Source organism: Cercospora kikuchii (genome assembly GCF_019650295.1).
Source record: "Cercospora kikuchii DNA, contig_00004, whole genome shotgun sequence".
In the NCBI taxonomy this organism is placed as follows: domain Eukaryota; kingdom Fungi; phylum Ascomycota; class Dothideomycetes; order Mycosphaerellales; family Mycosphaerellaceae; genus Cercospora; species Cercospora kikuchii.
In genome coordinates, this window is record NW_025408585.1 from 470,249 (window position 1) to 497,599 (window position 27,351).

At 52.3% G+C, this 27,351-nt stretch overlaps 11 protein-coding genes across 11 annotated transcripts; 7 read left to right on the top strand and 4 right to left on the bottom strand.

The window, feature by feature from the left end:
* Nucleotides 1-653: 653 nt before the first annotated feature.
* On the top strand, nt 654-2,314 carry CKM354_000639900 (uncharacterized protein; the record flags this gene model as incomplete). Its single annotated transcript, XM_044801713.1, has 5 exons — nt 654-763; nt 819-912; nt 964-1,045; nt 1,113-1,208; nt 1,263-2,314. 5 exons carry the CDS (start codon nt 654-656, stop codon nt 2,312-2,314), a joined length of 1,434 nt encoding a protein of 477 aa, XP_044657648.1.
* A 724-nt stretch (nt 2,315-3,038) lies between these two features.
* Nucleotides 3,039-4,462, top strand: CKM354_000640000 (uncharacterized protein; the record flags this gene model as incomplete). The annotated part of the gene is made up of 3 exons (XM_044801714.1): nt 3,039-3,438; nt 3,487-4,246; nt 4,306-4,462. 3 exons carry the CDS (start codon nt 3,039-3,041, stop codon nt 4,460-4,462), a joined length of 1,317 nt encoding a protein of 438 aa, XP_044657649.1.
* A 542-nt stretch (nt 4,463-5,004) lies between these two features.
* On the top strand, nt 5,005-6,585 carry CKM354_000640100 (uncharacterized protein; the record flags this gene model as incomplete). Its single annotated transcript, XM_044801715.1, has 2 exons — nt 5,005-5,401; nt 5,453-6,585. 2 exons carry the CDS (start codon nt 5,005-5,007, stop codon nt 6,583-6,585), a joined length of 1,530 nt encoding a protein of 509 aa, XP_044657650.1.
* Nucleotides 6,586-7,158: 573 nt separating this feature from the next.
* Nucleotides 7,159-8,177, top strand: CKM354_000640200 (uncharacterized protein; the record flags this gene model as incomplete). Its single annotated transcript, XM_044801716.1, has 4 exons — nt 7,159-7,255; nt 7,308-7,489; nt 7,541-7,714; nt 7,764-8,177. The coding sequence occupies 4 exons, from the start codon at nt 7,159-7,161 to the stop codon at nt 8,175-8,177; spliced, it is 867 nt and encodes a 288-aa protein (XP_044657651.1).
* Nucleotides 8,178-8,904: 727 nt separating this feature from the next.
* On the top strand, nt 8,905-10,636 carry CKM354_000640300 (uncharacterized protein; the record flags this gene model as incomplete). Its single annotated transcript, XM_044801717.1, has 2 exons — nt 8,905-9,836; nt 9,889-10,636. The coding sequence occupies 2 exons, from the start codon at nt 8,905-8,907 to the stop codon at nt 10,634-10,636; spliced, it is 1,680 nt and encodes a 559-aa protein (XP_044657652.1).
* Nucleotides 10,637-11,387: 751 nt separating this feature from the next.
* CKM354_000640400 (uncharacterized protein) lies at nt 11,388-13,283 on the top strand (the record flags this gene model as incomplete). Its single annotated transcript, XM_044801718.1, has 5 exons — nt 11,388-11,532; nt 11,595-11,895; nt 11,953-12,240; nt 12,293-12,820; nt 12,872-13,283. The coding sequence occupies 5 exons, from the start codon at nt 11,388-11,390 to the stop codon at nt 13,281-13,283; spliced, it is 1,674 nt and encodes a 557-aa protein (XP_044657653.1).
* Nucleotides 13,284-13,671: 388 nt separating this feature from the next.
* On the bottom strand, nt 13,672-14,985 carry CKM354_000640500 (uncharacterized protein; the record flags this gene model as incomplete). The annotated part of the gene is made up of 2 exons (XM_044801719.1): nt 13,672-14,174; nt 14,253-14,985. 2 exons carry the CDS (start codon nt 14,983-14,985, stop codon nt 13,672-13,674), a joined length of 1,236 nt encoding a protein of 411 aa, XP_044657654.1.
* Nucleotides 14,986-15,963: 978 nt separating this feature from the next.
* Nucleotides 15,964-17,400, bottom strand: CKM354_000640600 (uncharacterized protein; the record flags this gene model as incomplete). The annotated part of the gene is made up of 1 exon (XM_044801720.1): nt 15,964-17,400. One exon carries the CDS (start codon nt 17,398-17,400, stop codon nt 15,964-15,966), a length of 1,437 nt encoding a protein of 478 aa, XP_044657655.1.
* Nucleotides 17,401-22,718: 5,318 nt separating this feature from the next.
* CKM354_000640700 (uncharacterized protein) lies at nt 22,719-24,485 on the bottom strand (the record flags this gene model as incomplete). Its single annotated transcript, XM_044801721.1, has 2 exons — nt 22,719-23,845; nt 23,906-24,485. 2 exons carry the CDS (start codon nt 24,483-24,485, stop codon nt 22,719-22,721), a joined length of 1,707 nt encoding a protein of 568 aa, XP_044657656.1.
* A 1,194-nt stretch (nt 24,486-25,679) lies between these two features.
* CKM354_000640800 (uncharacterized protein) lies at nt 25,680-26,192 on the top strand (the record flags this gene model as incomplete). The annotated part of the gene is made up of 1 exon (XM_044801722.1): nt 25,680-26,192. One exon carries the CDS (start codon nt 25,680-25,682, stop codon nt 26,190-26,192), a length of 513 nt encoding a protein of 170 aa, XP_044657657.1.
* A 213-nt stretch (nt 26,193-26,405) lies between these two features.
* CKM354_000640900 (uncharacterized protein) lies at nt 26,406-26,837 on the bottom strand (the record flags this gene model as incomplete). The annotated part of the gene is made up of 1 exon (XM_044801723.1): nt 26,406-26,837. The coding sequence occupies one exon, from the start codon at nt 26,835-26,837 to the stop codon at nt 26,406-26,408; it is 432 nt and encodes a 143-aa protein (XP_044657658.1).
* Between the last annotated feature and the right edge of the window lie 514 nt (nt 26,838-27,351).

Consider the following 27,351-nt stretch of genomic DNA (forward strand, 5'->3'; position numbering starts at 1 on the left):
CAGCGGCTGCGCCACGTGCAGGTTCGATACGCGCGATTTTAGGTATCGCCGCCTTGCACGCTGGTGGTCAGTCCGAATATGGTCATCCGTACGAGACAGCGTGGCGACGGGTGTTGCGCTGGGGAGGGCAGAGGACGCGAGGCTCGTTCACCCACGCCGTCGCTTGAGAATGGCTTCCACGTGCAAAATGGAGGCATGCGATTTGAGGTCTGCAGACATGTACTTCTGTCGCTGAGCCCAAGACAGCTGTCCACCCGAGACAGATCCACAAGGCTGTGACTAGCATATTCGAGCATGGAGGCTGGTGGAGGCATGTTCAATCTACCGGTACCGTGTAAGAAGCGGTGTTGGATCGTTGCCGGGCAATGGACAGGAGCCGAAGTGTCGTTCAGTAATTCACTCTGTCGAGCTTCGCTTGATGTTTGCCAAGCATTTTCGACGCGCGAGACAAGGACAGGCCACGAGCTTATCCAGGTCGTCGATCACCAAGGCTCGCTAGGGCTTCGTGAACGGCGACATTGTCCCGACGATGATACGAACAAGTGAACACTAGTTCGAAGGTGGAGGACGCGTTGCGAATTGCTGCTCCGCGATATCTCCAGCATATGCGCGTGGCTTTCTGCCGCTGCCGGTGAAGGAATGAACACAGCAAGATGGACATTGCAAGCATACTCGCCTCGAGACTGTCGACATCCGCCCGCATAGGCACGCCGGGAAGTGAGAATTTCGCGCAGTCGGATTTGCGCTACACGCAATATGGCCGGTAATGGATACAGCTCCGGACCGAGAGCGATCAGGATGCTAATCCCGAGGAACAGACCATCATACAGTGTGTCAGTCAAGCCAGCGAGCGAGGAGGACGTCGTCCAAACGGTGAAATTCTGTCATGAGCGTGGTATCTCTTTCGCAGCGGTGGGTCTGTTGGCGGCGGAGCGGAGCGCGGGGGACTGATGGGCGACGCAGCGATCTGGACACCACTGCGTGACGACGTCGATGCGATATCTTCGCGGTGGCATCTTGATTGATATGCGCGCGCTGTCCAAGAGTGAGTCGCGATGGATGAAGTGAAGTGTGAGATGGAAGAAGCGGAGAAGCTGACACCATCATCCCAGTCCAATTGAACGACGCCAAGGATCAAGCATCCTGCCAAGGGGGAGTTATTACTGAGGATCTCGTCGCTTTCCTCCACAACCACCATCGCGAAGTCAGTGAGTACAACTGTCTCAATCACCACATACAGGCCATTCCTGACTCTCCCCCAGCAATCGGCAGCTGTCCCACCACCGGCATCATCGGCGTTGCCTTCGGAGCAGGACTCGGCAGGCTGCAAGGCAAATTTGGCTACCTCCACGACAACTTGATATCTTGCCGTCTGGTCCTTGCCGACGGCACCGTAGTCACCGCATCAGAAGACTCTCACCCTGATCTCTTCTGGGCAATCCGAGGTGCCGGCCACAATTTTGGAATATGCCTCGAAGCAACCTTCCGAGTGTACGAGCAAGCGAACAATGGGATCCACTACTCGTGGGATTTGGAATACCGCTTGGAGCAGTGCGATGATGTCTTCTCTACCATCAACGAGGTCCACGCCAACATGCCCGCCGACTTGGCCATCTTTGTGGTCTGGCGGCGGGAGAGCCCCAAGACTGGTCTGAAGCATCTGATCCTCGTCAATCTCGTCTGGTCAGGCCCCGAGGAAGGCGCAGCAACGTGGGTGGAGCGTTTTGAGAGAGTTGGACCTGTGTACCAAAGTGGCAAGATTACAACTACATGGCCGAATCTTCCATGGGAAACGTACGGCGGCATGAATAAGATGCTGTCTCGTCCGGAAAAGTGGGAGCTACTACCATACAAGATGATGAGCGCTGTGAACGTGAAGTCTTTCGACCTGAACACAACCAAAGCATTCTTCAAAAGCGTGAAAGCAATGAACGAGAGATGGGATGGCAAGGGCTGGTTTGGCGCAATGTTCGAATGTCTTCCAAACCAGCAAACACGGGCGCTTCCCAGCGAGGCGACAGCATTTCCATGGCGTGGAACAGATCATTTTCTGATGATGACTGCAACTCCAAGATCGCTGAAAGATCGCGACGAATTTGAGGCGCATCTGGACGAATGGAAGGCCAAGTTTGTCAACGTTTCTGGTTACGGTCGGCTGTGTCAATACGTCAACTATGGTAGCACAACCGTCACGGTTGAGGATCCGCCCGAGGCAATGTACGGGTATGAGCCTTGGAGACTGGAAAAGCTGAAGGCACTGAAACGCAAGTACGACCCCGGCAATGCGTTTCGCTGGTATCAACCATTTGTTTGAGATTCGAGCAGTCGAAGTTTTGCTCTTTACAAGAATTCAGGGCTCTCGCATATTCTGCCATATTTTCTGGCACCTCGATTACCGTTGGTGACCATAACGCATCACCCGAAAGTGTCCTCAGCATAGCGACCATCTCTCTGACGCGGCCACACCGGCTCCAGGTCGGAGTGGAGCTTTACATGCCGGCTCCCACTTGGCCGCCGAAGATGCGCTAAAAGACCCCTGTACCTTTGGCGCCGGTGGCTGCGAAACAACCACGTCGGCGCCGAAAGTGTCTCAGCGTGTGCGGATCAGTAAACAAAGCATCGATCTCGTCGCTTGCCGAAGCGACAGCACGTGTGTGATGTGCTGTCGACGACTGGCTTGGTCTTGGAGCTGGGTTCGGCACGCTACCACAGCAGCGAACTCCAGACCCAAGGTGCAGATCAGGCTCAGCATCGCCCTCGCCACAACAAGTAATCAGCCTTGGAGGTGTGTCAATTGCAGCGCTGGAGTATGCTGCAAGCGGCGGAATTCCAGATTCTGTCAAAGATGACTGTCTTCACAGCGATAGTTCTGGTGGTAAGCGCGCGTTCAACCACCTTTGTTGGCATAAGCTGAAGAAATGTAGGCGACTCTACTGTTTCTCGCTCGAGTAGTGCACAGAATCGGGCTTCACCCACTGCGTAGGTATCCAGGTCCGCGTCTATGGGCAGCATCGCGACTGCCATGGCACTACTACAACATGCGTGGAACGCTGGCGCACAAGATTCACGCACTGCATGAGCATTATGGCAGTGTTGTACGCATAGCTCCAGATGAGCTTTCCTACACATCGTCTGCTGCGTGGAGAAAGATTTACGGTCAGCCCAAACCTGAATTCTCCAAATGCCTAGATGGGCGAGGCATTGCACCTGTGATCAAACCACCACACTTGCGAGGTATCATCGCTGCAGAAGTTGACAAGCATCGAAATCTCAGACGTGCCATAGCTCCTGCATTTTCGGAGCGCGCACTGGCGCAACAGGAATGCTATCTGCAAAAGCACAGCAATAAACTGATCGAGTGCCTGCGTGCTCGCTGCGATGGAAGTCCAGTCGACCTTGTGAAGTGGTTTTCACTAACTGCCTACGACATAATTACAGGTATGCAGGACGTCAAACAAAATGTTCAGGCACTAATCGTGGAGACAGAGCTTACCTTTGGGGAACCAAATCGCTGTCTTGACAGTCCAGACGAGCCTTGGCTCACGGTAATGGGAGCCCGTGCAAAGACGATCCGGTGGTGGCAATTCTCGATATATTACGGACTTGATGAGACCATTTCGAGGCTGGCTCCCACGGCTCTCACTGGATCTCGCAAGGAACACATGAAGATGCTCGCAAGCAAAGTTCAGCGAAGACTGAAAGACTCTACTGATCGAAAGGACTTCATGTCCTACATCCTAGACAACAAAATGGAGCCGCTATCGGTATCTGAGCTGGTAATCATGGCGAGCGCATTCATTGTCGCCGGATCCGGAACCTCTGCCAGAGCACTTTCAGCAACGATATACTTCCTGTGTCACAACCCAGACAAGCTTGCCTTGGCGACCACTGAAGCGCGCAAAGCCTTTTCGAACGAGGACGAGATCACGATCAAGAACACTGCACCGCTACAATACCTCACAGCATGCATTGATGAAGCGATGAGAATGCATCCACCAAACCCTTCGACTCTACCACGATTTGTACCGGAAGGTGGGGAGGTCATTGAAGGCCAATGGGTACCGGGCGGAACCGCTGTCGGCGTGCACCAATTATCAGCTGGGCTCGCAGACTGGAACTTCGCCAAAGCCAAAGAATACCATCCTGAACGATGGCTTGAGATTCCACCTGGCTCCGAATTAGAACAACAGGACAGAGCCTCTGTGCAGCCTTTCTCATATGGACCCAGGAGTTGTGTTGGCATTAAGTAAGTGACAATATACAAAATTGAATCCTCGCCCCGCGTATGTCACTAACTTGGGATAGCCTCGCATATGCGGAGATGCGCTTGATCTTGGCAAAGCTTTTGTTCACATTCGATCTGGAGTCGACCACCGAGACTGAGGGCTGGACTTCACGACAGAAGAGTTATTTGACTTGGGAACAGATACCATTGATGATTAAGTTGAGCCTCAGAACGTGAGATATCTGGGATTCGCGACGCTGTTGGGTCACGAATCCATGCATATCATACTTTCTCCAGGACACATCAGGTATACCGACAATTCAACGTGTAACAGCAATTCCGGTAAAAGATTATGATCACGGGTGCGGCAAGTTGCAAGGTCGGAATTGCGCATCGTCGCACATCTGAAGTGGCACATTCTCGGAGCTTTGATGATGTCGGACGAAGGTCGTGCCACCCTTGCGTGCTGGCGCTACAGACCCCTGCTGCATGTGCGCATACGCGAGGAGTACGACAGCTGCCGGCTCACGACTCGGACGTAGCGCTAAGATGTATAATGCTTGCTTGGATCAGCTGCAGGAAAGGCTTGCTCACGTTCTTCCTACTTCCGGAAGGACGTTTCCAGACAGATACCTGACCAATGCAATGCTTCCCAGCGAGCACGAGGCAATTCGACTTCCGGCAAGGCACGAAGACCACTCAGTAATGGTTGCCACAGAACGACTTCAGCATCTTGAAGATGTGGAATACAATCTGATCGACTCATGCTCTTGAACAACATGAGAGCCGTCCTGCTAGCAGCATGCGGCGTAGTCCTGCTACTACGCATAGTCAGCTCCTTCGTCAAGAAGTATCGACAATCCATCAAGGCCAGAGAATTGGGTTGTGAGCCACCAGCAGTGGAACCGACATCATGGCCACTCGGCATCGACATCGTCAGAAATATGATGAGAGCCGACAAGGAACAACGAACGCCCGATCTCATCGTTGAACGGTTCAATAAGATGAAGAGATATACCTTCCTGGTCAAAGTTCTCGGGCAGTCGAATATTATCACTGCCGATCCGGACAACATCAAAGCGATCTTGGCTACGCAGTTCAACGACTTTCGTATGGGAAGGGCCCGAGAGGAGAATTTGAAGCTTGTGCTTGGTCGCAGTATTTTCACTGTGGATGGTGAGGCGTCTTCGAAATTTCGAAGCTGCAACGTTTACTAATAGAGTCAAGGCCCTGCATGGCATAGCTCAAGAGAAATGGTCCGACCAATCTTCTCTCGAGAGAACGTCTCCGATCTAGCCTTACTGGAGAAACATCTTCAAGTCATGTTCAAGTGCATTCCAGTTGGCAATGATGGCTGGACCCAGCCAGTCAGTCTCGCAATACTTTTTCCATGCTTGACGATCGACTCTGCTACGGAGCTCTTCTTAGGCAAAAGCACAAATTCCCTGCAAGCTCGATTGGAAGGTCGCGATGGCGGGAAAGATTTCCATTGGGCTTTTGAACGTGTGCAGCAGATTCTCGGCACGCGTATCAGACTTCAGTCGCTTTGCTGGTTGTATGGAAACAAGGAAATCAAAGAAATTACCAAGATATTGAATGACTTCTGCGATGAAGCGATCCGAGAAGGAGATCGAAAAGATCGATCTGGAGAGAAAAGCTACTATTATCTCGACGTCTTGCGATCCCGCGCGGCTGATGCATCTGAGGTCCGAGAACAAGTGCTGGGTCTGCTTGCTGCGGGACGAGATACCACAGCATCATTCCTCAGCTGGGTGTTCTACTGCCTGATCCGAAACGAAAGGGTTTTCTTGAAACTTCGCGGCATCATACTGGAGACATTCGGACCAGACGGCTTCGATGAAAGCAACATCACATTCGAGAAACTCAAGGGATGCACGTATTTGCAACATGTCATGAACGAAACCCTCAGACTGCACTCGATTGTGCCTGTCAACGGTCGAACCGCCATCCGAGACACAACCCTCCCCACCGGCGGCGGACCAGACGGTACAGCACCGATTTTTATCCCAGCTGGAGGCGAAGTACGATTCAGTACTCATGTCCTCCACCGCAGACACGATCTCTGGGGACCTGATGCTGACGACTTCGTCCCCGAGAGATGGGAGAAGAAGAGGCCTGGATGGAGTTATGCGCCTTTCAATGGCGGACCACGCATATGTATTGGCATGCAATTCGCTTTGACGGAGGCTGGACATGTCATCGTGAGGATGTTGCAGAAGTTTGATAAGATTGAGGGGCTGGATGTTGATCCTACGAGGGACTATCATAATTTCACGTTGGTTTGTAGTCCTGGGCCTGGCCATGAGGGTGTGAAGTGTAGGTTGAGGGCTGCGAATTGATAGTGGATCGACACTACTCTTGTGACATTGACCGGTGCTGGAGCGTCTGATTGATGCCTCACTCCTTCTCCAAAGAACAGAGCTCATCGCCAAAGTCCGCTCGAACGATCGGTTTCCCACATTCGGCGTATACTGCGCAGCCGGATAGTGGTCACAGAATAGGGGGACGAGTACCGGCAGCGGACATCATTGACAAGCGATCACTAAGCCTCGAGCAATTGCTTCGGAATTGCTTGCTTCGAGATGTCCTTGGCTGGCCAATAGCATTGCCCATATTAAGCACGCAGAGGAAGAGACGCGCAAGACTTAAGTCTAGTTCTAGCCAAGAGTGCCGGAGTGGGGATAAGTCTCACCTTAAGCGAAGGTGGTCAAACCCTTGCGTCGATCTGGAGACGTCAGGTCGTTACGAGGAATACCCTTGCCGGGGTGTGCAGCGCGCTTGATTCGCGCTAGCTTTTGGTGTCTCCGTGTAGGCTGGCTCGGGATCTGAAGTGCTGGTAATACGCTGACGCTGTGCTTCTGTGTACACGCTGGAGTGGTCATCTGTACCAGACGAATGTTGACGAGACCACAATGCCTCCAAGATGGATCGATCGAGTCCCGCCTCGGACAGAAGAGGCAAAGGAAATGCAAGTAATGTGTCTGGGACTCTCGAGGACGGGAACAATGTGTACGACGCTGTTCATACACCATCGATCAATACAGTGACTGATGATGACCAGCAATGTGGACAGCCCTTCAAATCTTAGGCTACAAGCCGTATCATTTCAAGGAAATCGCGAAACCAGAGAACCTCAAAGATAGACATTTGCTGTGCTGGCGAGAAGCGTTCTATAGCAAGCTTTATGGAAGTGGAGAACCATATGGTACTCCGGAATTTGAGAAGCTTTTGCAGAGATACGATGTGAGTAATGCTAAAGGTCGATGACTGGATGTGGGTGCTTACTGCCAGTAGGCTATCACCGATGCTCCAGCGGTCAACTTCTCCGATGAGTTGATCGAGGGTTTTCCAAAGGCGAAGATCATCCTGAGTCGGAGAGAGCCAGAACGGTGGCTAAAATCAATATTGCGATCGTACCACGCTGTGATTGAGTCACCGACATTTCGCATTGCGGCGGTGCTAGATCCTGTAAGCCATGACTTGCAAGTCCACCTTCACTCATCACTGATTTTTCCAGCCCCTCAACCTCCTCGGTGAAGTTCTCGAGCTTGTCCTCCGTGACTGGACAGGAGGCGACTGGCGCAACCACCAAAAACTACGCCAAGGTTTCGAAAACCACAACGCTCATATTCAATCTATCGTTCCCGCGGAAAACCTCCTCGAATGGGAGCCAAAAGACGGCTGGCAGCCACTATGTGATTTTCTAGGAAAGCCGCTTCCAGCAGAGCCATTTCCCTATTCAAACAAAGGGGATGACGTTGCCAAGGGGCTGTTACTAGCGGCACGTGTTCGAATCGCGAAGTGGGTTGCTAAGCGTGCGGCTTGGCCAGTTTTTACTATCGGTATTGGTAGCGCGATGCTTCTGATGTACCAGAAGAATCCACAATTGTACCCAGATGCCGTTAGATGGGTCTCGGCATTGAGATGGTGAATGTGGGGTGCATGAGATTCGATGAGATGCGGTGCTGCAGATGGGGTACCTCATGCCACTGCATACAGCGAGAGTAATCCAGGTGCAGTACTTTTGTTTCGGCATGGACAAGAGGCGACCATATATGAGTAGAACCGCCAGCTTCTTCGAATTCCGTCATCCCGACCATGTCTGCTTGCCTCAGCGACCTGTTGTGCACGCTTCAGTTTTGCACAATGTCAATTGTTCTCCTTGTATGAAGTAGTGCCAAAGCACTGTCGCAAGACTGCTTCATGAATCTAGCAGCCGAAAATGCAGGCATAAATCTCTCCCCGACACCGTCAGGGAGTGAAGTCTTCTGAGCGCGGATTCCCGAATCGAGAGATAGGTATCGCAACATGCAAGTCTCCAGCTAGTGCGACTTAACCATGCGTGCGGCCTGCGAATGGTCTTTTCAGGATAAACCCCGGCAGTCGGGACCTCACTAAACATCTCAAACGATCCACTGCCTTTCGACAGAGCACGTGTAACGCTTGCCTTGGGGAATGTGCTGAGATACGTCGGGGTCTCAACTGGCCGGTGCGGCTCGGTGAAGCAGGACTTTTGCAACAATTCCGATGAGGCGGTGTCACTTCGTGGTCTCGTCGCCAACCTTCGCAACTTGGACAAGCCTACTCAATACTTCTGCGACGAAACCTTTTCCATCCTTGGCTGCAGATGTCAGTTGCGATTCCAGGCATCGCACGCCATGCCTTCAGCCAAGCAAGGAGCAGCGGAGGCTCAGCTTCATGATCAGACCAACTTGCTACCAAAGAGGCAGCTCATGTTTGTTTTCTCGATCATGTCGCTGGCTCTGATTGTCTGTGTCATTGATCAAAACGGTATTGGAGTCTTGCTTCCATCGATCGCTGAAGACCTCGATGCCCGAAACTCCATTTCGTGGGCAGGCACTTCAGCTCTGATTGCCAATACAGTCTTCCAGGTGCTCTACGGCCGGCTATCCGATCTCTTCGGCAGGAAGAATGTCATGCTGTCCGCCTTGGCTCTGCTCGCTCTCACAGATCTTGCATGCGGGCTTGCTGTCAACTCTACCATGCTGTACATCTTCCGCGGATTAGCTGGAGTCGCAAATGGTGGGATTGCAAGCTTGAGCATGATGATCGTCTCGGATGTTGTCACCTTGAAAGAAAGAGGCAAGTATCAAGGTATCCTGGGAGCCATGGTTGGGCTGGGCAATGCGGCTGGCCCTTTGATTGCTGCTGCTTTCGCTGTTCGAGCTTCTTGGAGAGGGCTTTTCTATTTCCTCGCACCGGCATCGTTGGTCGCATTCGCTGCCAGCTGGCTGTGGCTACCAACCAATATGCCGAAATTGAAGTTGAAAGAGACGATCGCCAGAATCGATATGCTGGGTCTGCTCTTCGGAACAGCGGCAGTAGTCCAGCTTCTCATTCCAACGTCATCCGGCGGACATGCTGGAACGCCATGGGACTCTCCTCAGGTCATTGCCATGTTCGTCGTTGGAGGCTTCTGTCTGATCGCATTCCTCTTGATCGAGTGGAAGTGGGCAAAGCTTCCTATGATGCCGCTCAGCATGTTCAAAAGCATATCTGTGAGCGCAATGTTGGTGCAGAGCTTCTTACTGGGAATAGCCTATTTCACCTATTTGTACTTCCTACCATTGTAAGATCGCAGCCTCCAATGTTCCCTGGCCAGAGAGCTAACGGATGTGCAGATACTTTCAGAACGTTCGCGGGCAGAGCACCATACAATCAGCACTCTGGCAGCTTCCTATGGTAGTTACGCAGGCGTGTTCCTCGATTTCCGGTGGCCTATACATGTCGCATTTCAACCGATACGCAGAGCTGATCTGGTTCGGCTTCGGATCGTGGACTCTAGGCGCTGGCTTACTTGTTCTTGCCAATCGAACAATACACCTTGGTCTGGTTTGTTTCTTTCTGGCGATGATTGGGCTGGGCACTGGACTCATCTTCCAGCCAACGCTGGTGGCTGTGCAGGCTCACTGCCCAAAGGCTCAACGAGCTGTCGTCACATCGAATCGAAACTTTCTTCGCAGCACTGGCGGCTCTGTCGGTTTGGCGGTCAGCTCAGCGATCCTGTCGAACGTGCTCAAAGCCTCGCTGCCAGAAAGGCTGCTGTCAGTGGCGAGCAGTAGTTTTGCAGCTCCGGATCACAGCATTTATTCCGATGCAGACCGCGATATCATCGCCGATGCCTACGCCAGTGCGAGTCGAGCAGTTTTCATCTGGTGCGTGCCTGTAGCTGGCATTGCCCTTCTGCTTTCAGCATTCATCGCGGATAAAGGCTTGATCAGGAAGGAGGAGCAAGCTGCTGGTACTCTGGTTCAGAAAGGACCATCTGAGAAACTCAGAGATGCTAAGGTCGGGCTTCCACCAGCAATTGTCCAGGAGAAAAGTCCTACCATTGAAGAGAAGAAGCCAGTGTCCATATCGAGTACATAGAGTAACAGCCATCCATCGAAGAGAAATCTGTCGACTGGACAGACCCGGAATCGGCCAAACTTTCAGCCGCGAACCTCCATTCTGGTTGTGCTTTCGAGTGATTCTCTACGGCTTGCCAGTCTCATTCGGCAAGGTGTCAAAGAAATGCGCCGAAACAGCGCCATCAAGTGGCCCGCATGGCTATTATGATGAGCCATGGGAATATCTCCAAGCGAAGCAGGGTACTCATGGAGCTGATGAATAAACAAAACCCCGCGAATGGAGCACTTCTCGGAAGCGATGCTTCGACAAAGCTTACAGGCCGGCTCTGGAGATGGACCCGAAAAGAAAGACACCTGAAGATGCAAGAGAGGTAAAAGGAATCAGACCACAGGGCTCGAGCTCTCGCATCGCATTCGCAACATGCATACGGATCCAGCCGAAGGCACAACCAGATGATGTCTCGCCAACCACCAACACGAAATACCACGTCCAGGCACCGCAATCCCCTTTAACTTTGCCATGGCAGGTCACGCTTCATTCCGAACCCACGGGGTGCGGTCCGGGGTGGCAGAATGCGGGGAAGATCATCTTCACGAACGCCTCCAGCCCGTCCAAATCCTAAGGTTAACGCTTTGCCGTAATCGCCGAGCTACCACGGCTTTGGCCAGACTTGGACGACGTGTATAGATACGCGCCGATCATCCCTCAGCTGCGATGCGTGTTCGCGTCTCATTCCAGCTGCTGCTGCCACAGCGACTACTGTCTCAAGATGGCGAGCAATGACATCAAAGACGTGGAGAAGACTGAGCATCGGGATGGCTACGAGGATGATAGCCAGCAGGGTGATGGCGCACCAATACATTGGGATTGGATGCGCGTTGGAGCTATCATGTCGCTTGCTGGAATCTATGTCGGTATGCAGGACATCTCAGACCACGTGGGAGAAAGGCAAAAGAGTATTGACGCGTTCATGCAGGCTCGCAAATCCCGCTCTACTTTGTTGGAGGCTGCTTGAGCTTCATTGCAGCAGACATTGGCGCGACGACTACCAGCGTGTGGATTCCTGTCTCTTACCAATTGGCCGTTGCCGCTCTCACACCCTTCTGCGGCTACCTCGAAGATGGATTTGGCAAGCGAAATATCGTGCTCGCAGGCTGTCTGGCATGCTGCGTGGGTGTCATCATCGCCGGAACTGCTCAAGGCTTCGCCCAGATCATCGTAGGTCTGACTATCACGGGCATGGGCGCCGCTCCTACTGAGCTCACTGCACTTGCTGGGTAAGCTCTCCATCCGTCTCTCACGATTTCCGAAGATGGTTTCTGACAGTAAGATAGTGTCGCCGAACTTCTCCCCGTTTCCAAGCGTGGATATGGTATGGCGCTCGTGACACTATTCTTGGTTCCTGTCACACCATATGTGATGTACTCACAGCTGCTCTCCGTCTACGTTACCTGGCGCTGGACGATGTGGATCTCCCTTATCATCTGCGCATTGCCCACCGTTGGTCTGATCATCACCTACTGGCCAAAGTCTGAGCACACCGCTGTGCAAAACCGCAAAGAGATGATCAAGTCCATCGATTGGCTCGGTGGATTTCTCAGCATTGTCGGAGTCATCCTCTTGTAAGTGATCGAGCTCGGCTTTCATATCGGATCCACTAACACGATGTAACAGCCTGGTTGGCCTTCAAGCTGGTGGCTATACCCATCCTTGGACTTCCGCTGGCACCCTCGCGCCACTGATCATCGGCCTCCTACTCATCGTCGCCTTTGTCGTCTGGGAAGCTAAGTTTGCGAAGAATCCTATGGTGCCCGGCGGTCTCTTCCACGGCCAACGAATCGTCGCAGGATGTTTCCTCATATCTTTCGTGGCCGGCATGAACTTCTACTCTCTGCTCAACTTCTACCCTTTGACATTCTCGGCTGTCTATGATCCTGCGCCAGTTGCGGTGGGGTTGAAGGGCTTGGGCTACGGTATCTCCGTGACAGCTGGCGCCACCATTGGCAATGCCTTGATTTCATCCTTTAAAGGCCGCAACCGGGAGCTTCTGGCATTCGGAGCCATTCTCATGACGGCGTTCTCTGGAGCTCTTGCATCTTTGACGCCGGAGACGCCAGGCATGGCAGTCGCTTTTGGCACTCTTGCCGGATTCGGTGTTGGTATTCTGCTCGTACCTCCGGCTGTGGTTGCAGCTTGTGTTGTGTAAGTCGAACGCCTCAAGACGACTTCTTTACGAAGCTAACACCTTCACAGCCCCGACAACCTCATCGCAACCGCCGTCGCCCTCGTCGTCACCCTCCGCTTCGTCGGCGGCGCCATCGGCTACACAATCTACTACGCCATCTTCACCGACAAGATCACCGGAATCCTTCCCGTTCAAGTCGGAACTTACGCAGTCGGCGCAGGCCTAAACCCAGCGGATGCAACCGAATTCGTCACCACGTTCCTCACTGCCCCAGCTGATGTGGTACTCTTACCATATGCTTCGCCTGCTATTGTGGCGGCTGCTACAGAAGGCACTCGATGGGCGTACTCCAAGGCGTTGACTTATGTCTGGTATACGAGCATTCCGTTCGGTATCATTACTATTGCCGTTGCGTTGTTCTTGCCAGACATTAGGAAATGGATGACTTCACGTGTTGCTGTGAATATTGGGAGGAAATAAGGGTGGAAATGGCGGAAGCTGTTGCGATGCGGTAATTATGCAAATTATGTATCTTGTTCGCAGTAACCATTACCCTGGGGCTGTGGCTGCAACAAAAGCTTGATAGTAATCTACCGCTTCTCAAACTCTGCTTGTTCGTGGATCGATCATGGTGCTCGGGGATGTTGTTGGGAATGTGGCTCCGCTAACTCGAAGAGCCGGAGTGGTCACCTCGCTGCTCCCGCAGCTGTTCTCGCGCCATGCCACCAGAAAGTTCTTCCTGTATGCTCCGTATTCCCAATTTGCAGACGATAAGCGTCGTAGCATTCAGTCTCAGGTCGGACCATGTACTGCGATATGATTCAAGGCCGCGAGGTTGGAACTTCCACCATGCCGTGTCTCGCCCCCTTCATTCGTCGTCGTATGGAGACCTTGTGGTTCGGAAATACTCCTCAGCTTCCTCCCACTCTCCTTCGTTGGCGCGCAGCCAGAGGTCATCTTCATCTATGTCACTTTCGTCTTCCTCCTCGTCGTCATCATTCTCCAGGATGCTCTCGTCAAGAACGCCAGAGGCTGGCGGTATTGGGTCATAGACTGAATCGACCAGATCGTCAAAGAAAACAAGATGGCTCCCGTCGTCGCTGTTTGGACCTCCAGTCCACGGCGGAATCCTCCCATTGTTTTCAGCTACCCAGCCCTTCTGAAAATTTTCGATCGCTTTCCGCCGCTTCACAGTGATTGGATCGTTGTCAAGCAACTTAACGCAGGCGTGGTACTGCACCGTAGCATTCGTGCACGTCTTTTTGTTATGACCAGTCGTTCGCAGGATCTCGTTAGTGTACTGAACCACGTCCCCAACGCTCATTCCCTTTGTTTCAGTGCCTCGGACGACGGATTCGCCGCTTTCCTCGGCTTCCAGCCCACATCAGCAGATGATCTGGTACGACAGCTGGTGAACGTGTGAGCGGCAAATGTGCAAGGCTGCCATACGAGCCCCAGGCGCACGACCCAAGCTCGGCTCGCAGGAAATATTGAACTCGACCATGTTGGCCGTCTCCCAGTATTCTTCAAGCGCGTCTGTGGGTATCCATTCCGGGTGCCAGCAAATACGACGGTCAGACCATGTGCCAGCCTTACGGAATTCCATGAAACGAGGAGTTGATAGTCGGTACCATTGTCCCTCTGCAGGGGCGAACCACCGATCGTGACCCTTGCCGTCGCATCCTGGGCCCAGGAAAGGACAGTCGAAAAAGCCGTCGATTGGTGAAACTAGACCTAGCCACCGCAAGAGCTTGTTCGAGCCTTGAATAGTGTTGAGCCATGATTTCTTCACCCGCATTGCGACTAGAATTTCATCTAGTTTCAGATGCGTAAATATTTCCTCGAGCAGCTCCGGGATATTGAAGACTTGTTCCGCTGCTTGTGCGGACTTGTCAGAACATCGAAGGGGCAGGGGCACGAGGTCAGACAGATTGTGACTGAGCTGTTGTGTGCGAGCCGATGCAATCTGGATTTCCTCCAGTAAGGACAGGGCCTCGAGAGAGGCGGTGCCCGAGTCAACCAGCTCGAGACGAAGCTTCGATAAACTAGCCTCGATTGTATCGTGATCGTCCCGGAGCTTTCTGACATCTTCAAAGTCCATACGAATGGGAGGCACCTTCGGAGATTCGATGCGACTGTCTATCCAAGCCACCTTATAGCTGAGCTTGATGTATGAAGACATCGTGTCGGGTCAGACTGCTGGGCTATCCTGTCAAGAGAGAGAGGATGAAAGTGGTCAGGTGGCACAGCAGGACGATGTCTCGCTTTGGTGAGTGTTTCGTATAGTCTTGCTTGCTTGTTATGTAGAGAGAGTTGCTTTAAGATATACTAGTGGCGCTTGCGGTGAATAGCTCATGATTCATGGCAGCACAATTCACCATGCACCTATTGCCGACTATATACCACACGATGTCACGGGCGTGGCAGTGAAGCCCATGCTGTCCAATGTTAGGCTGACCTCTCACATATGTCAGCATATCAGCATATGAAAGTCGTTTCACCTTGATATATCCGAGTGGATCAGGACAGAAACAATATACTCTGTTGAGTTGACTTCCGTTCGTTCGTGGCTGGCGGAGCGATGATTCCTTGAACAGAATCATCTTTCTTACTTGCAAGAGGTAGCGGTGTTTAATGCTTGTGCCTATTGCGATGTTACCAAGTCAACGGTCCTGTTTGATGTTTGCAATGTCTTTGTGATCGTTTGCTCGAACTGTTCTAAGATCTACTTCGCGTTCGTCATTTGTGCCCTTCTTTGCCACTCTCTTTGTGCAAGCGCTGCTGTGGGGCCCATCATGCACGCTTTCCACCTTTCATCCTACACTTTGGGCCCAGTGATTGCGAGTGTGGTCCGTCAAGGGTCTGGTGGAAAACAGCACCCGAGGTTCGCACTTCGCTGATTTCAATGAGCTCAGTCCGCAGCTTCGTCCTGGAACTCTTCACCCAGCGCTCGGAAAAACAGCTCGGCAGACGCCATTTGCCGACCTCCGTTGATTTGTCAACTCCTTGGATGTGTTTGGTTCACAGCATCTTCGCCTGCCAGAATGCGCAGTAACAACTTGCCTGCGTTGTCATCGAGTTTGTATTACTTCTGAGTGCGAAAGTGCGTGCCGATTGATGCCTGCGTTTGTGCTCTGATGAAGGAGCGCATGCAACAGATCTAGTCGTCTTCGTCGCCGTACCACCTCTCAGGAGGCTCGTCATACGGAGAATCTTCCTTACGAAAATAGTCATCCGCAGCTAGCCAATCCATTTCGACCTCTCGCTGCCAGCGGTCATCTTCATCCTCAAACTCATCATCTTCTTCCTCGCCCACGGACACTTCATCGTGCTCCTCGTCCACGGACATTGCATCGTCATCCTCCTCGATGATACCGCGGCTACTCTTCTCTTCTGTAGCATCAGCTCCCTCGTCTTCGTCAGTAGAGCTTTCCACATCGCCTTCATCGATGTAAGTCGTGAGGTCGTAGCATGGATTGTTACAAAGCTCAGGGTGCGCTCCAAAGTAGCCAGGTCTATACTCAAAGGAGACATCTGTCGCAAATCTGTAAAGTGGATCGTGCCAATCTCGTGATTCGTTCATAGGGTCAACCATTTCAATTATTTCTCGTCGATGTAGAGTAATGGGATCCGTATCACTCAATTGGACTCGAGCGAGAAAGCGTACTTCAGCATGGAGGCATTCTTTCTTGACATGGCCTGTTGATCTCAGGACCTCATTGGTGCAAGAAGCCAGCTCTCCAACGGTCATGCTATCAGAACTGTTTGCTGGAGTCAAAGGCTGCCAGATACCATAGTTACCAATCTTGGCTCCGCAGGGACAATCGATAAGGATCGAGAGCTGATCGATGGGCGGGTAGCAGAGTTGGATTGCTGCCATGCGTGCCCCAGGTGCACGACCGAGACTCGGTCGGCAAAGGATTTGAAGATCGATGAAGTTGGCTTTCTCCTTCAATTCTGCCATTTCAGATGCTGATGTGTAGCTGATGGTCCATTCGTTCCAGTCGCTCCATATGTCTGTGTCCTCAAACGACATGAAATTGGGAAGAGAGAGGCCTCGAATGATACTCTCCTCGCCCTGGTAGCTGTATTGACGGTTTGGGCGGTGTGAAAACGGAGAGTCGAAGAAGCTGTGAGAAGGAGCCGCCAGACCCAACATGCGTTGCAACTTGATTGAGCCTATGACTGTGTTGCACCACGATCTCTGCACACGCATTGCGCTCAGAATCTGATCCAGTGGCAAGTATGTGAGAACTTCTTCGAGCAACTCCGCCGTGCCAAAGACCTTTTCTGCAATTTGGGCAGATCTCGCCGATGGTCGATGTAACGCCGGCACCAATCGCCAAAGCTCATCGCTGTAGGCTTGAGTCGCGGTAGCGGCGGTTTTAACTTGGTTGAGTAGCCGTATAACCTCTGGCGACAGGTCGAGTACTGCCAATTCTTCATGCAGTTTCTCCACAGCTTTCTCGAGCTTGTTATGATTATCACATCGGTGCTTGACGTCTTCGAAAGCGAGTCGAGTCGGTCGATAGATAGGCAGTCGCTGTTGACCGGCGACTCGAGGTTGCTTGTAAACCAGCTCGAGATGCGAAGTCATGTTGAGTCTGTTTGCAGCCGGTGCGCTGCGCTGCTAGTGGAGCAACAATGGTAGTGGCGAAATCGAGAAACAAGTGCGTCGTATCTTGTTGTTCGGGAGACTGTGGTAGCTGTTGAGAGGCGGCTCTTTGCAGTGTATAGCACGACAGCCCGAGTGAATGGCGCATGGCTCATGCTGGCGCCATTCACCCGCCTCCCTCTTCAGTGGTCTTGTCACAGGCCTGACGTGGTTCGCCTAGCCAGCTTGCTATGACCATATCTCGAGCGGCTTATACAGTAGCAGAAAAGCATCATGACTATAGGCAAGAATTGGTGACAGTGATTATATAGCCTCTTTCTGGCCCCGGTCCGTGGTAACTAGTGGAAAACCATCTTGCGCCGAGAAAGAGCTTTTCATTCTCGCGAAGGAAAAGACAGATTGGAGTCGTGGCGCAGAAAGTAGCCTGTAATACTTTGGAACGATTGTCAGCCTTCCAAGTCGACGTGCCGCAAGACCTGATCAACCATTGCTTTGTACTTTTCCCGCTTTGTTTGTTATGATTGCTGCTTTCTTTGCCCGGGACGAGGCTTTATTGTGATGCCGTGTGTCTCAGGGCGACATCCCGGCTGAGATTCCGGGCACTGCATTCGCTTGCACACAACAGTTGAAAATTCGATGCGACCCGTCGCAGTTGCTCTTAAAATTTTGTTCTTTCACTGCGAGCCTTACTGCCTGCATTCCGCTCGAAGCAGTCGATGGCCGTGATGTGAGGCCCGTTACTCTGAACTTTTATGTTTTCGATCTGCCTGCAGTCTGTTCCAAGCCACGAACGCGCCAGCCCCAACAAGAGTGCCAATACTCAGTGCCCCCATCGACCTCAACAAACGTACGTGTGGCCTGAGTCTTCCAGCCATCACCCTATCCCAAGACAAAAACAATCCAGTGTAGCCACCGACATTGATGAAGTTCATCAAATGAGAGTGGTTCCATCTCTCGCGACGCTGCTGGCCAATCTCGAGAGCCGTTCTACCACTTTCCGGATCTCGCCAGCGATGAGGTGCTCCGACAGCGCTTGCCACCAAGCCAGTGCATGCAAGACAAGCAATGTATGACCAGGAAGTCCAGATTCCCGTGGTCAGTAGTATACAGGGACGCAAAGTCGCAGCAGCTGTACGGTGCGAGATGGTTCGAGATGTGTGGTGCAGTATGCCCAGGAGCCCAGCAATGTGGAAGAAGGAAGAGAACATATCTAGGCTAGAATTCGTACAACTGGCGACGTGTTGGCTCCATGATTGTCGATATACGTGAGTTGCAGATGTAAGCTGGCGATCAGTGAGGAGAGGAGAGAAATCTCTGTTGCCGCTAGGCTAAGTATGTGATCCACTGTCATGTGTAACCGTGAATCCCACGCGGACGGGAAATGCGTGGGACCCAAGCAAGCAAGGGATATTCAGCACAAGATCCACAGGTCTGCTCCGCACATTGCTTCGCACGAACGGTTGCACGATCCACCCTGTCACCGTGCTGTCTTGCCCTTTTGGCTACCACATTTGCCTCCCCGCTTGACCGCATACTGCTGTACCATGTGCCGACTTTCGACCTGGTCATACATTCGATCAATCCTTCCGAGACTGTCCGATCAACTTCCCTTGACTGTCGAAGTAAAAAGGGGGAGTGGATTCCCGTTTGATCCGCGTTGACTGCAATGCTCTGAGATGATCTGGCTCTCCATGTGCGTCACGTCCGACTCGATCGGCCTCCATCTCCGCGCAGTCCAGTCCAAGCAATATAGGCTCCGGTTCCAGCAGCGCCACCAATGCTATACGCACCAATGATCCTAAACACCCGCACTCCCAATCCCACATTGCCAGCCATTACCCTCTTAAAGGACCAGATCAAGGCTGCCGTCATGCCTGCAGCATCGAAAACCCTTGACATTTTTCGTCTCTCTTGAGCGATCTCGAGAGCAGATCTGCCACTCTCAGAGTCACGCCGCTTGTGTGGCACCTCCATCATGTTCGTCGCTCCCGCCACGCCCACGTACAGCGTTGTGGCGACCATTGAGGCGACCGACCATCTTCCAGCAGTTGTCAACACACATGGCGCTGAGATAAAAATTCTCCGGGCAAGGGGCGACTTGATCCGTGCAATATGTGCAACGCTCCGAGAACGGCTGCAAGGTCGTAGAACGTGGGGAAGAAATCATGGTTGTAGTATTCGCACACTTACCGGAAGGTTGGCTCCATGCTGCCAAACAGAGGTTGCTGAGTGAAGGAAAAGGCAAAAGAACTGCGAAATTCGTGATGCGGGAAGTGTATTTATTTGGTGGATACTCCCTTGTTCAGAGGCAGCAGGTGTAACATTTGGCCCCACATAACGGCTTCAGTGATGCAGACCCTGGCAAATGGTAGCGTGGCGAGCGTGAGTGTAGCAAGATCTCTTATCCTCTTTTGCCCAGTGAGAATATGCAAAGTGCAAGATGTCGTACAGCTTGCGTCCAAACCATTTCGGCGTCTTCTGAGGACAATGTACCCATGGTGATGAATTGGATCGGAACAGAGGGCCATCGATACAATCGACCTCACCCAACATGTCGAAGACTTGAGTTACTTGTTCAGCGACTTGGAGTCGATGTTGAACCTGCCTGACTACATTCTCAGCAGCTTTGATCAACTTCTTCTATGCCATTGGCTGCTTGTATCAGTGTTCTCTCCATCATTCTCTGCACGCAGTCGACAGAGGTGTGCCGGGATTGATAACAGAGAATCTGGTGCAGAAAGCACAAGCAGGACCTGCAGCTCATGGACGCTGTCTCATTCTCAACAGAATGCAGCGCATCCTCAGCATGCTCTGAGATGTCCGAAGCGAATCGTGTAAGCAAGAAACCCGAGAGTGCCACCGATGTTCAGTGCTCCGAAGCCCCTTAGCATCCGCACATTCAGAGGCACTTTTCTGGACCTCACTCTGTGCCAACACAAAGCCACGCAGCCGAGTCCTGCGAAGTCACACCAGTCGTGAATTTGCTCCTGGCTTTGTTCCTCCAGCCTGTGCTCGAGAGCAGTCTTGTCGCTCTTAGGCATTCGAAATCGGTGTGGTTTTTCTCGGCTTAGGGCCATAACCACCGTGAGCGCAACAGCTGAATAGATCGACCACCGCCCCACGACCTTCAGTAGACTGGTAGGCTGTGCATATGGCACGCCTCGTATACGCTCGGAAATGGCCCGTCGCCCATGGCAGCATAGATCAAGCCCAGCTCCGACGGTACATTGGTCTGGCAGCTGATCGTAAGCGTCGTATTCGAGCACTTGACGGGTTCCATGCTTGACGTTGCCGTCATGTTTCAGTCGAGAAGTCTGCGGTTTTGAAGCTTGTAGCAAGAGTACGCACAGTTCTTTCCGGAACTCGGACAAAATTTATGATCGCCGCAACAATGTGTATCGAATGGCCCCACAGCAAGTGCGATCATCTTGCACAATCAAGCAAGGCGTAGTAAGACATCGCGAGCACGCCACACGACATAAATGGCAGGTCTCACGGAAAGTCAAATTTTTCTCAGGAGGCGATAGACGACTTTTTGCGGTGTGGGTACAATGAATACATGGCTCCAGGATCTGTTCAGGGGCTGCAGAGGTTCTCTTGCCAAGACATCTGTGGGGAAGTGAGGAGCAGAGTGGAGAAACCGGGATAGCCAGGGCCTCGGCAGAATTGTACCAACCTGCAACAGCACACTTGCTGCATGAACGTGTAGTGAACGACTATGTATACTTTCGTCGTCCAACGGCCGATATGAACAATTCTAGACCAATAGCAAAACTTCGCACGAAAAGTGGATGCTGGACATGTGAGTTCCACTCTTCACGGCTGCTCTGAGACGCCAACCAAACACTCGGCTCACTGTTCCTGGTCTGTCAAGGTCGGAATCGCCGCAAGAAATGCGATGAAGCTCGGCCGAGTTGCACAAGATGTTTTCGAAGCCGCAGGACTTGTGTCTGGCCTACAGCAGACGAGCTCACCGATCGCCGCCATCTCGCACGCTTGAGATCTGATGCGATGAACAGCAGCAATTGCAATTTGCTGGTCTCACATGACATGACACGAGATATGCGCAAACAAACACTCGAATCTACTGTCATACATCATTTCTCGGCCAACTTGCTGCATACCTTAATCGGCTCGGAGAGTCCTTCTCCTTACTACGAACACTCTCGTGAGCAGATCGAACAATATATGGAGCAGGATCAGTGCTTACAGCATGCTGTCCTCTCTATTTCGGCATCTCATATCTACTTGATTGACAGCGATCCAGGAATGCGAATTTGCGCAATGCAGTACTACTCATTGGCAGTTCGATACATGTCAATGGCTATATCCAAGAGGACGCATTTGGAACCGCTGAGCTCTCTGCTTACCTCTGTCATAATGCTATACATCAATGGGGTCAGCTCATGTGGACCCTAACATTTGCATCGAAAGCTGCTGACTTGATTATCTTCTCAGCATGTAGCAGAGGGAACTTACCGAGACGTCCCCACTCACGTCAATGCTGCGATTGAAATATTGGAACTGGATGCCATACAGCCGAGAACTGGGATCGTGGACAACCCTATGGAAGACTTGGTGCTCGAAAGCGTTGCCTTCCAAGTCTTCCTACTGGCAATGGGAAGCTGGTCTAGACTCGAGGAGATCGATGACGGATATGCGAAAGCTTCCTGGGCGCATTGCAAACGTTTGGCACAACGCCTGTCGGCCAATAAAAATCGTCCGGCTCCACGTTTTAGTCCAGCATTCGGTATCGACTTCGCAATCATTACCGCAATGATCGACATCAAGCGGTGTTTTGCAAGGACGATCAGCAATGAACGAAGGCGAAGTCTGCTTGCAAACGTAAAAACACAACTGGCATCGTTCAATAACAGCACAGATGTGTCAACTGCCGGTGATCGGAAAAATAGCGTCACGGAAGACCTCATGCAACTAGTCGTTCTAGCCATCTCAATATTCCTCGAGCACCTCATATCCGACCCTCTGGCTTACCTCACACTTCCGCGACCAAGCTTATCAAACCGGCAGTTTAGGAGCATTGTCTCACCTTTGGAAGCTCGGCGCCAAGACCCAGAGTGGTCAAACAGCTACCTGGGATTATGGCCTGTCTGGACTGTGGGAGTTTTGATGCACAACGAATACCACATCGAGCTCATCCGAGACGATTTTCGCCGTCGGTGGGATGCGATACATATGTCTGTGATTAGCAGATACCGCGAAGACTTGGAGACCCTCTGGAGCGGTCGAGCAAACCGCGTGCATGATCTAGATGGGGTTATGGAGCTGCGAGATGATGCCTAGATCCGCGATTTGGAAGGTTCTGCTTTGAGCTGCAAAGCCTTTTCCATCAATCCAACAGCAGCCATCAAAAAGTTATCATGATGCCTCCTCGCCACAAGCTGTAAAGCAATGGGGGCTCCTTCATAATCGTTTTCTTCCCACAACGCTCGAACGCCAGCATCAGAGTCGTTCCAAGGCCGACCATCATCAGTATAATGCTCAGTCCCTTTCTTTCCAGCTCGCATCCCACTTGGGAACACAATTGCCGGACAGTCCAGAAAATTCCACGAAGTAGTGTAGCTCACGTATCTGCCAGTGTCGTGTGCGCATGCAGGGCCAACATGCATCGGACACAGAACGAGATCAACATCCTGAGAAGCCCAGTGTCTCGAGGATGCGGATCTGAATTTGTCGCGGTAGACACGCAAATTGGAAATGCTATCACCGTCGTTGGCTGGCTCGATGAAGCCAGCAGGTGGCGTGAGCTTGTGTACAGGCTCACCACTCGCGCCAAGTAGCTCGTGTAGCTTCTTCCCCCCATCTGGATAGTAGATTTGTAAGAGCTTGCTATACGTTCCTTCGATCTTATATGCTGTGAATGGCTTGACCTCGAAAAGAGAAGATGCTTCCAGTCGTTTCTTTGCTTCTTGGAGAGCACTAATTACTGGGGGCTGTGGTTGAATGAAGCCATCGTTCATCATGATGCCGATCTTGAGAGGCTTGGAACCGAAGGAGTCGGCACTGGCCGCAAGGCCCGTCCATGGAATTGGAACGACCTGTGGTTCCAGGAGGAATGGTTTTGTGGCAAGGACCTCGCGCATGAAGAGATCGACGTCGCGAAGGGAGTGGCACATGGGTCCCGCGGTACAGAGAACGTTGAGTTCAGCTGGGAGGCCATGATGCAACATATCGCGACAAGGCAGTGTGTTGGCAGTAGGCTTCAGGCCCCAGATTCCAGTAAAGCCACATGGGACACGGATGCTGCCTCCGATGTCCGACCCGAGCCCCATGATGGAGCCTCGCAGTGCGATCAAAGCAGATTCGCCACCTGATGAGCCACCAGAGCTGAGGTGTATGTTATGAGGATGATTGAGTGTGCGACCGAGGTAGGCATCAGATTCGATGTGCATGAGGCCCTGAGGCTCTATCACAGTGTCAGTACAGCAAGTCGGGACGACATAATATCAGCAGTTGGATCGCTTACGATTTGTCTTGCAGTAGAAGATGGCACCGAGCTTCCTTAGGATGCCAACAATGATGCAATCATCCTCGTCATACTGCCTGGTCGCAAGGAGGCCCAGATCGGACCATGTTCCTGCCTGAGGGAAATGTTGTTTGATGCTTATGGGGACTCCGTGTAAAGGCCCAACAGGTTTGCCAGTTCGAGCAAGATGCTGGTCGAGCTCTTCAGCTTGCTTCAGAGCCTCATCTGGGAACCATTGGGTCAGGCAGCAGCTGAGCTGATGAGCTACGATCGACCGCTTGATAAAAGCTGTTGCAGCCTGAACGGCAGTGTACTTCTTCGACGCTATAGCTTGAGCTAACCCGGTGACATCGTACCGCTCAGTAATGTCAAGGTCCGTTTCATCCAGGACACCGCATTCCCGAGGCATACCTGTGACGTCTCGGGGAGGGTTGTCGATATAGTGGCGAGCAATGCGATATTCTGCAGGCACTTTGTTCGCCAGCTCGTCAAGAATGGCGGCGCGCTTCTGCTCAAAGTCTTCCCTGCCTGGAGGAACTGGAACAGTCTTGATGACCGGTAAAGAGTCGCCGGCGGCCATCGCGTCTTGTAAAATGTTTGCAGGGAGATATGCGGTCGTTCGAACACAGAGGCTGACCCGATCAAGTCAACAAATATAGCTGTGAATTGAAGTGTCTTGGTGTCGAGAATGAGGGTACGGAGCGTGCTACATATAGACCCTCGCTCGAAAGCATCGAGTGCAGTGAGCGATGAGGGCCGCGCAAATTGTCTCAATTGGTGGAACGTCCCACCTGTCAACATGTTGTGCAGAGTGCCACATGCTTGATGCCACCTCGGGTGTCTCGTGTCTTGTAGGACTAGTGAGCACAGCTGGACACTGCGCAAATAGTTCTGATTGGTCAGATAGCTTTCGCCAGACCCATATTGAGCGTACCAGATCAAGGAGCTTCAGCCTGCGGATTCGACTGCCGAAGGCCACCCCCCATTTCATCAGCAGACCTTTCATCCAATAGTCCTGAATTGCGCAGAGCAACCATCTTTGTCGGATGGCATACCCGTGCCCCAATATTAGAGGCTGCTGGCATCCGCAAAGCGCGTGAAAAGCCAAGAACTGACTGGAAGTCCTCAAGAGTCATACGCTGCAGTCGCTCCATTGGCAGAAACTTCCATGCTACCTCCATATAGCTGCCGAAGTTGCTACAATCCCTGGAGCGCAGCCAGATGTTCGCCTGGACTGCGGATAGACTTCTGTGCTGGCATGTCGTGTGAAGTGCCATCGTGTTCCTCACCAAGCGCTGTTGCTTGCTCGACGGACGGACCCTAACGGCATTGCTTTCGGTGTACGACAATGCCGGGACAGTGGTCATCCGTACGGGCCGCAAGCTGAGTGACGAGTGTGGTAGAGAGAGGAGGTAGGAGAGAAGATCCGATCCTGGGGAAAGCGGAGAACAGTTGGTCTTGGCACGGAGCTACTTCTTCGACTTCACCTGTCTCGGCCGTAGGATCCTACGACTCGTCAGTGGCTGCTTCACAACCACCACAATCCATCTGCAGCCACAATGAGTGCTACGTGCGTTGTAACGAGATTGAACAGCATCAACAGTGCTTCTGCGCGCTATGCATAGAACATAAAGTCACAACAGGGACAGTAGGACACGACAACTCACTACTGCACAGATCAGCTTCATATCAGTCAAAGCTATCAAGATAATAGTCATCTTCGCAATTCTACAACTTTGCACCCCAGACCACCAGCAGCGTGCCATCAGGCACCATGTCGCGCTTCTTCCCTCACACCTCTCACGCAGAAGACCAGCCCTATGCTCCAACGCTTCTCTGGTCACACATCCTCTACCGCGGCTTCCAAACAGGTGCGACACTAGGTCTCGCATCCGCTGCTGCCCAACAAACATACAAAATAGCTCGAGGATTACCGCGAAATCCACTCCTGTCAGGCGCGACACTAGCTATCACAGGCCGATGGGCTCTGATCAGCACAGCGCTCATGGTCCCAGCAACAATTGGGCGAATGTGGGGTCGTGAGGACATCGAGTGGAGGGATAGGAGTTGGAGGCTGCTTGAGAACAAAGGGCAGAAAGAAGTTGATGACTGGAGCTTGGTCGGCACAGTCGTGGGTGCTGTTGGATTCGGAACGGGACAAGGAACAGGAATGGCAAGAGTGATGAGAGTGGCTGGTGGAGCAGGTGTGGGGAGTATGGTTGGTGTCGGAGGATATATGGTATGGAGATACGGGATGAATGGCGGGAAATGGGAAGATGATGATTGATGATCAAGTCACATTCTTGGGATCCTTGGAGACTACCGGTACGCCTGATCAGATCTGCACTGGCTTCCGCGACATGAAAGGACGGAACACCTGCCACGGCGATGGAACACAATTTTGACTCTTCCGCAAGTCTCACCGATGGAATTCGTCTTGGAGCTTGACACAAGCACTCTCATTTCCTCGCCTTCGGCTTTGCGGCTGCCATGAAGCCGATCAATTATACTTTGCCTTCGCCGGAATCAGCCCCAAAACCTCAGCAGCATACCACCACCCTTCATCACCTTCCAGCGCATCATGGAATTCCTCCTCGCTCATCTCGATAGCCACATGGCCCGTCTGTCGCTGCAAGGCACTCACCGCAACCTGCAAGTCCTGCTCCGCGGCTTGTCGAGTCGATCTGGCAGTAAGTTTACTTGCAAGCTGCTCTGCCACGGCTCTACTCTCCTTGGAGACTATCGCTTTGGGGATCTGCACGATTCTCACGATCCATTGCGCAGTCGCGTCCGCATCTTTCTTAATCTTGTCCCTATTCACCACGATATTGAGCGCGAAGTCACCAATGCTGATTACGAGTCCGAGGACTGCGTACCACTCCATGATGGAGCGGTATGGCGTGCCTGCTTTTGCCTCGAACGTTAGCTTCATGATGCATAGCTTGAGGAAGTTTACTCACCTTGCGCCGATGGATCGGGGTGCTTTCAGGACAACCCGGAAAGTTCTTTTCCCTTCGATACTCGCTTTTAGCGATTGAGAAAGTTGGGGAGGTTGTTTTGAGAGAAGCAGGGCCTTAGTTTGGGCTTATATCTTCGGTATGGTACGTACAAGATCTGTCAAGCTATATCAGTCCAGAATTACACGTCACTGCGGCACTTCTCAGATTTCGGGCGCGAACAATTGCCACGAATGTCAGATACGCCCACTGCGCCACCATTCCACCATTTGCTATCATGCTACAAATGCAGGGATACTTCATGCGCGTATTTTGCAAGCCATGCTGACAGTTACATGCAGAGTACTCCGAAACAAGGCTGAATTGCTGCACATCAATAGCTTCTTGCAGGAAGGCAACGACAGATGTTGCTTCGGTGTCCATGAGTGGCTGCCACGTGGGTGACATGTGTCGATACTTCCGCACGCCAGGGGGTGGAGCCAGAGCCCT